The sequence below is a fragment of the Medicago sativa genome, chromosome 4, assembly GCF_051527215.1.
Source record: "Medicago sativa cultivar Bolivia chromosome 4, Bolivia_mono, whole genome shotgun sequence".
NCBI classification, from domain to species: domain Eukaryota; kingdom Viridiplantae; phylum Streptophyta; class Magnoliopsida; order Fabales; family Fabaceae; genus Medicago; species Medicago sativa.
This window is the reverse complement of record NC_140752.1, coordinates 36,817,442-36,825,962: the sequence shown is the minus strand read 5'-3', so window position 1 is coordinate 36,825,962 and position 8,521 is coordinate 36,817,442. Positions and strand designations below refer to the sequence as shown.

Here is an 8,521-nt window from a genome sequence, read left to right as displayed (position 1 = left end):
TTCATCATCAACAACTCAATTAACTTTCAATTTGCATACCCAAACATTGCATCAAAACATAAACACGAATTTCACAATTAATTCTACCATAATCAATTATTCAATTAAGCACTTAAGTAAGAATTAGGGTAGAAGCTACAACTAATTGATTATGCTTGAATTCTAACCCCCTGACCTTAATTCTTCACAATCAACACTAAGGCTTCACTTTAGCTCCAATCCTTGAAGCTTGACCTCCCTCTAGCCTTCTCTAGATCCTTCTCTTCAAACCCTTTTTCTCCTCTTGTTCTATCTATCTCTACCTCTTCTCAATTGTGAAAATGAAATGAAAATGTTGGTAAAACCCTATTTTCTCTACCAACTAGAGTTTATATAGGTTCCACCTAATTGGGCTCATCTCACAATGTCTTAATGGGCCTAACCCATTACTAATCTAATCCAAAATGTTACTACTCACTTAACGGTAAAATATAACACTAACGGTCACTTACCGGTAATAAATAAATTACTACACTCTCTAACAACTTAGTAAAATAATAACTCTCACTAAGCACTAAAAATAATCCTCCTCAAAATTACTAAATTACCCCCTTCTCTCAAAATGACCAAAATGCCCCTAAGTCCAAAATGACTAAAATACCCCTCTAACACTGAATTCTACGAATCCAAACCAAAAATACACACAGAGGCAAATAATCACATAAGAGCACATATAACACACATAAATAAATAATTAAAAATAAATCTAGCGAAAATCGGGTTGTTAAAACTCTCCCCCACTAAAAAGAATTTTCGCCCTCGAAAATTACCTGAAGGAAACAACTCCGGGTACGAAACCTTCATCCTACTCTCCGATTCCTAAGTGGCACTCTCACCAGTTGGTCCAACCCAAATCACTTTAACCAAAACGATCTCCTTGCCACGCAAATGTTTCACTTCACGATCCTCAATCCTAACTGGCCAAGTCTCAACGGTCAAATTATCTCTTACTTCCAAATCATCCACTTGAATCACATGAGACACATCATACACATACTTCCGCAACTGAGACACATGAAACATATCATGAAGATTCTACAAAGATGGTGGTAACGCAATCTGATACGCTACAACCCCAACCTTCTCAATAATCTCAGACGGTCCAACAAAACGAGAAGTCAACTTCCGACACTTCTAAACACGTCCAATACTGGTTACAGGGTTCACTCTCAAAAACACATGATCACCAATACCCATAACACGCCTTCTCTCCCCTTAACAACTGCAATTTTGTTGACAACAATACCCATAACTCCGATTTAGGTCGTGACTCACAAGGATCATAGATATTAAACAAGTAAAACACCTCATTTGTCCGGATAAATCTACCATGAATTTGGAGCACATGATCTTGACTAACAGATGACCACACCTCCACTTCCATAGAATCCCACACAGTTAGGACACCCCCCAACGGACGAGCGCTAAGAGTAAGCATGATTCGAATCACCCCACAACAACGAGATTTCACAAATATCATTAAAAAAAATACGATTTTTTTATCACTATTTTATTTGTTGAGGGTCAAAACCACAAATTTTAAAAGACACATGTTAAGGAACTCATTATAGAAATATACATATTAAAAGTCGTGCAATCAATTTTTTAAAAGTTAAAATAATATGTTTTTCAATGCGAAGTTGTTATTTTTGAGTTCCTTAACATGTGCCTTTAGGACACAGATTAACATAACCCATTTTAAAAACGTTAACATGTGCCCTTAGGACATAGATTAAGATAACCCATTTTAAAAACGGAGGGTGCAATGATTCATACAACAGCACAGTGGAGTGAGACATGTGGCGTCTGGTAATAAACAATCTTTGTTGAAGAGTCAAGACAGACAAAGTGAGTGACAGACAGACATTGATCAACTTCCTCTCCACTCCACGGTCGGTCCACCCCAATCTCTCCACACTCCATCCCATGGCCATGTCTTCTTCTTCATCATTCTCCACCATCCATCCTCGTTCTTTCACTCTCCAAACCCATAACCACCACTCTTCTTCAACCTCTCTCCCACTCCCATCTCTCTCCATCATCTCCCGCCGTCGTCCACATTCTCATTCCAACAACCTCTTCACTCCCCGTCCTCCCATGACCGCCATTTATGCATCCACCAACGGTGGTGGCGGAATTGGAGAATCAGGTGGCTGTGGAAGCGGTGGAGGAGGTGATGGTGGTGGAGATGATGGTGAATCAGAGGATAGGGATCGAAACAAAGAAGAAGTGTTAATGGTACTTACGGAAGTAGGTAAGTCATTGGAGAGTTTGCCGGCGGATTTAGCCGAAGCTGTTAAAGCGGGACGAGTTCCGGGTTCTATTGTGAAGAGATTCTTTGAGCTGCAAAAATCAAGTGTGTTTCGATGGTTGCTTAATTTTGGAGGGTTTAGGGAAAGATTGCTTGCTGATGATTTGTTTCTTGCTAAGGTTGCTATGGAATGCGGTGTTGGTATCTTTACAAAGGTTAATTTTTCATTTCATATTAATTTTGATTTTGTTTCTTTGACCAATTTGGTGCTACATGATTGATAGACATTTGTGATTGATAGTCTTCCTAACATAACATAGATACCTTGGTTCTTTCAAAAAAAAAAATAACATAGATACCTTAGTAAAAGTTGATTCTTTGGAGTTGGTAGTCTAATTAATTGAGCGAAGAGTATTGAAGACAAACATGCAACAAGCTGTGTCAGGAACTCGTTGTTGGGCACAAAGTTTGTTTCTGACTTTGATAGACACTCTTAGATTATTCATTTTTCCAAAAGTTAATTGACTTTACTCTCTCAAATTTCACTCATATTAGTGATTTTGAGAGACATGACTAAATAAGATAGTATTATGAAAGACTAAATTGATAGTAAGTGGTTAAATATAGAGACCAATTTGATAATAAGTGGTTAAATATATAGACCAATTTGACCGGTTAAAAAAGTCGAGAATCTGCTTGAAATATTTATAATCTCATAAACTTATTTGAGAGCGCCCTACAAAACCAAGGACTAAGAGCATAAATATCGGTTGAAAAACAACCGTGTCTTTACTGATCTTTACAGAAGTTGTCAGAAAAACATGGCACTTGGCTTTGAAAAGTGACTTTAATTGTTGCCACCGTTCCTATACAGTACCACCGTGGTATAATGTTGTGTTGGAATAAAAAAACATATAAATCACAAATAACACATACATGTTGGATTGTGATTGATTGTTGTGAATTTAGTGGGACCTATTGTAAGATTAGTGGGACCCATTTTAGAGTTTTAGTAGAGTGGTATGGATATTTAGAAAATGTAGTTGAGTGGTTTAAATAATTGAAAAGTGTGAAGTAATATAGAGTATTATGTGGGACCCATTTATACCACACATATGGGTGGCATGGATGTGGGTGCTCTAATTTGGTTGTTCACTTACTTCACTCCTAGATCGGTTATATGTTTGCAATTAGACTTGTATTGCCAATGGCTCATACGCCCGTCTCCATCTACTCATGAACATGCCTAATTCTGACAGCAGAAAGGAGGACTTGTGTTATGAATTGTCTTAAATATAGTACCTGCCAATGAGATAAAAACTATTCCCTCCGTTCCTTTTTAAGTGTCACTTTTGAAGAATTTTTTTGTTCCTATTTAAGTGTCACTTTACATAGTTCAATTCAACATTAAATATTATTTTAATAATATTACCCTTATTTATTATTGTGGAGAGAGAAATATATGTAATGAGATATTAAATAAATAAGGTTATTATAGTAAAAATAAAAATTATTGTATCAAAAGTAACATTTATTGATTGTCTTGGTTTGTGTAAAATATCAAAATGTGACAATTAAAAAGGAACGGAGGTAGTAATGAAGATATAACTACATTGATAGCTTCGCCGTCATGTATTAAATGTCGAATAAGATTATGTACACTTTTTAATAAAACTATTGAGTATACTAATTTTTATAATTCAATGAGCTTCTTCGATTTAAGTATCCTAAGTAGTGTTATTCAAAAAAAAAAAGTATCCTAAGTAGTAGCTCATAGGTAAACTAAAATATGGTCAATAAATGTATAAAGAGAAAAAGGTACTCCCTCCGGTCACATTTATAAGCAAAAAACACTTTTTTAGGTTCATTGAATAATTAATGTATCCGGTCACATTTATATGTTAGATACATTAGTTATTCAATGTACCTAAAAAGTTGTTTTTTGCTTATAAATATGACCGGATGGAGTAATTGTTAGTTCATTATCCTAAGTAGTGTAGCTCATAGGTAAACTAAAATATGGTCAATAAATGTATAAAGAGAAAAAGGTAATTGTTAGTTCATTAGTTCTTTCGTTATGTTAGAGTAAGGTTTGAGTTTTTGATTTCTAATTTTAGTTCACACTTTCAATTTCATTTTTGTTCTATCACAATTTACGACAAGTATTAAATAAGTTTTGTTTTCTCACATTCAAACCCAAAGAAATCCAAACATTGCAACCTGACCCACTCACACGTTTTGCAAAATTATGCTTCAGTTGGAACTACTACATGTTACACAAAAGGGACTTTTATGCAATTTGAGCATCATTAAGTTTGAGGTAAGTACAATTGGTTCCATTTCTTTTTTTAGTTATTTTTTGGATAGGTTGGTGTTAGAATAAAAGAACAATTGTTTTATGAGGAGTAGCATGAATACATTTGTAGTTATATATCTACTGTCACGCCAGATAAAAAGATTTTGGAAGTTGAATTTATCTCTAGCTTTCTTAAAGCAAAATACTAATGCTAAATCTTGCTCATGTGTTGTTTTTGTTCGCTGCTGTGCATAATTCTGCAGGTTTGGGCTGCATATTCGTTATGTTTTTACATTGGGCATTAACTTTATTGTTATATATATGCTACAATGAATATAAGTGCATTATTTTCCTACTGTTTTTGTATAGCATCCACATTGTTATAACTGTGTGAATTTGATTCTATATTTTGACAATATGTGACTGTGAATTATTAGTTCCATATGAAGTTCTATAGCATCATCTTTTATTGAGTATGTGTCTCTGTTGTCAAAGCGGAAATGCGGCGCGGCGCGGCCACCCCAAAAATTGACGTGGAGCAGGATGCGGCGCGTTGCGGGCGCTATTACATGACGCGGAAACTAATATATTTAATATTAAAATACTAAAATACCTTATATTACTACTATTATTTTATTGCTCAAGTAGTGGTTTATTATTTTTTATAACCATTATTGATCTATTATTAATAAATAATACAACATTTATAATGTTAAATTAAAAAACTAATAGTTAACAAAATATGTTAGAAAATATTAATAAAAATTAGAGAACCACAAAAAGTTGGAGTATTTTTTTGGCCAATCCACATGAAGTTAAATCAAATAATAAATACCTTTGTGAATAGTAAGTGGCAGCCTGGTTTCAAAAAAAAAAGAGCAAGTGGCAGCCTTGTAAGCAAAGGTATGCACATGGTCTTTGTTTAGGTGAATAGTAATTCTCTTTCCTCTTTACAAAGTACTGTAAAGTTGTGGTTAAAAGGAAAACACAGTTGTATCCCACAAAAATTCTCTTTCCTCTTTAATGGTTAGATTTTAATCTCACAAAAACTATATTTCCTCTTCCTCCCCTTCTCTTTCCTCTTCCCCCTGTCTCTCTCTCTCTTCTGAAACTCGCCGGAAAAAACTTCCAGCTCTGGAAACTCACCGGAAAACACCCAAAAAACGAAAAAAACGGGCGCTTTGACCCGCTTTTGACCCACTCCACTCCACGTTAAAGCGTCCGCTGTTACACCCACGACGTGGCTTTCGATATCCCGCCAGTTGGATACGAAAGGTTCCCGCCAGTTGGAACGGGCACTATCCGTAAGGATGACCCCACGTTAATAAGAGGAACCGAATCACATCGAAATGAGAGGGATCCGGAGGCCGTGTAGGTATGGGACTACATGGTTGAAGGAAGGCTTATAAGAATTGTTAGGTACTACTCATATCAACAAGATGCATCTTCTTTTCGGTAGCTCATTCCATAAGAACTCCACATTTAAGTGTGCTTGACTTGCAGTAGTCTTAGGATGGGTGACCTTCCGGGAAGTTTCCCGGAAAGCGTGCGAGTGAGGACAAAGTACGCTGAAAAGACTCGTGTTGGTTTGTGGGGTTAGTCGGCAATCCTAAAAGCAGTCTGGGATGTTACAGCCGCAAAACGCGCTTTCCCCTAACGCGCTGCGCGGTGGCGTTGTGACGCGGCAACCCATTTTTGGCCGCTCCGCGCTGCGATAGCACCGGGAGCGGCCACGTTTGACAACAGAGGTATGTGTTTTCTAAAATATGTAGATATCAGAGATGGTTGCCATGTCATGGTTGGTGCACCTGTTGTTGGGAGCAATGACACACTGTAATTCAGAATTGTTCGCTACTAGGTTTTTTTTGTGGTGCTTAAGAACAGTCTCCATAGAAATTGCTATTCTGTGCCTGCTGGCTAATTTTAATTATTATGAACTTTGTGTTTTGCCGAAGTGTTGCTCGAATGGCACCTCTTTTATGAATTATATTATGTAATTTCCTTATTTTTAAGTTATCCAATGTTATTGCTTATTTTTAGATTACCAGTTTAATCAGTTTATTAAATTATCCAGTATAATTATACGCATACCATTATTTTTTTCTGTCTTATGAATGTTTGTGTAAGTATAACATCTGTAATTTCTGTTTGTGTTTACCATGACACAATTTTTGAAATATCAGAATTTTTTTCATGTCATGTTGCTTATATTTTAACAATTAGACGGTCTCCTATGTTTGCTTTCAATCTGATTTTGGACCATAGTTATTTCAATCATCTGATATTGTTCATTGTTATGTTTGGTTATGTAGTAACATTCATAAATAATTAAAAATGAACATATCTTTGGAACAAAATATTGATTGGGTTTCCGTAAAAAAATTGTTGAATCATAAAAAATATTTAATTAATAACTATATCAATCTAATCATCTCATTGTTTCAGGTGTTGTTTTATATATAATTTTGTTTTAAGTTAAATCATCGCCAAACTGGTAAATGTATTTCCCACATGGAAAAAAACATATACAATAACTATGGTGTTTTTTATCGTAATAATCGATGTATCCCTATGGATTGAGATTCTCTCCTTTGAAAATTCTCTCAAGTATGTATTAATTGGCAGCTTTATAATCCAATCATGTTGACACTGTGACATAAAGACACCGCTGTAATATCCTTTATATTTCAAGTATCTATTATATCTCAAATTGCAATCAAACTTACAGAGTCATATAGTCTCATTTTTTAAAAAAAAAAACTTAGTAAAAGCTTACTTATATTAAACAAGCTATCTTATATATGTATAACATGAGCTTTTATAACAGGCCTTATGATATTCCGCAATATATTTATTAATAAAAAGTGCAGGTAATGTTTTGAACTATACATGACCTGTGCTGTGGTGAAAGTCTAGTCTTATCTTACTTAATAAAAATCTTAACCAGTCTGATTAGCTAAAATGGTTGCCCTAGCGCGCCAACTGAAGCTCAATTGTGTGAATTACTTGGTTTAATAAGATTACTTGCTGCTACATAAACGTAGCTCTAGGTGATATCATGTTGCAAATGTCAAGATTGGCTGCTCTAGGTGATATCATGTTAGCAAATGTCAAGGTTGGTTGCCCTAGCGCGCCAACTGAAGCTCAATTGTGTGAACTAGACCATCGACCCGTGCTCCGCACGGGTCCTACCAGCTTACACATGCGCGTTTGAAGTTACGATTATTAGTCTCTTCCTATATTAATTGGTTATAACTGAATCAATATGTAAGTAATATTTTATAAAATTCCAATTACGATAAATATTAGTCGCATAATGGTGACTTTAGTAATATAATTTGTTGCTACCATTGGAATGCAATAAATCAAAATATCGTACAAAAATCATTGATTTTTAGCACAACTTATCTTACATTACGAAATACTTTTGGATATACTACATTTGAAGTCACATTGGCATCTTGAACATTTTCATCCATTGTAAGCATCTTCAATCCATCTCTGGAGGTAACTCTTGATATTGCAACATATAACTGACCATGTGAAAACACATGACTTGGCAAATATATCTCAACTTTCTTCAGAGATTGTTCTTGACTTTTGTTAATAGTCATTGCGAAAGAAACAACTATCGGAAACTGTCTCCGTTGAAATTTGAAAGGTATCATATGACATCAGAAGGAGTAAGAGATAATCTTGGTATAAAAAATTTTCTTGCATATATTGCTTCGAAATATGACCTTTCCTTCAGGCACAAATTTACCCATTCTAGTTATGATTAGTCTTGTGCCATTGCATAATCCTGATCTTTGATCTGTATTCCTTAACCACATCACTGGAACACCAACCTTTAACCTGAGTTTGTGATTTGGAAGACCAGTTGTATTAATTGTGTTGAGAAATTCAGGAGTGTGGACAACATCAATTGCATCGCC

At 35.1% G+C, this 8,521-nt stretch overlaps 1 protein-coding gene across 5 annotated transcripts; it reads left to right on the top strand.

Annotated features, from left to right (window-relative positions):
* The first annotated feature begins 1,826 nt into the window (after nucleotides 1-1,826).
* LOC146929121 (uncharacterized) lies at nucleotides 1,827-7,064 on the top strand. 5 transcript variants are annotated; one of them, XM_085701191.1, is made up of 3 exons: nucleotides 1,827-2,505; nucleotides 4,548-4,610; nucleotides 7,032-7,064. In XM_085701191.1, exons 1-3 carry the CDS (start codon nucleotides 1,966-1,968, stop codon nucleotides 7,047-7,049), a joined length of 621 nt encoding a protein of 206 aa, XP_085557317.1. In that variant the 5' UTR covers nucleotides 1,827-1,965; the 3' UTR covers nucleotides 7,050-7,064. The 5 variants fall into 5 exon arrangements, with proteins under 5 accessions (XP_085557317.1, XP_085557312.1, XP_085557314.1 ...); XM_085701186.1 differs by lacking the exon at nucleotides 7,032-7,064 and adding an exon at nucleotides 5,082-5,230; XM_085701188.1 differs by lacking the exon at nucleotides 7,032-7,064 and adding an exon at nucleotides 5,082-5,230 and having other exon boundaries at nucleotides 4,493-4,610.
* The last annotated feature ends 1,457 nt before the right edge of the window (nucleotides 7,065-8,521 follow it).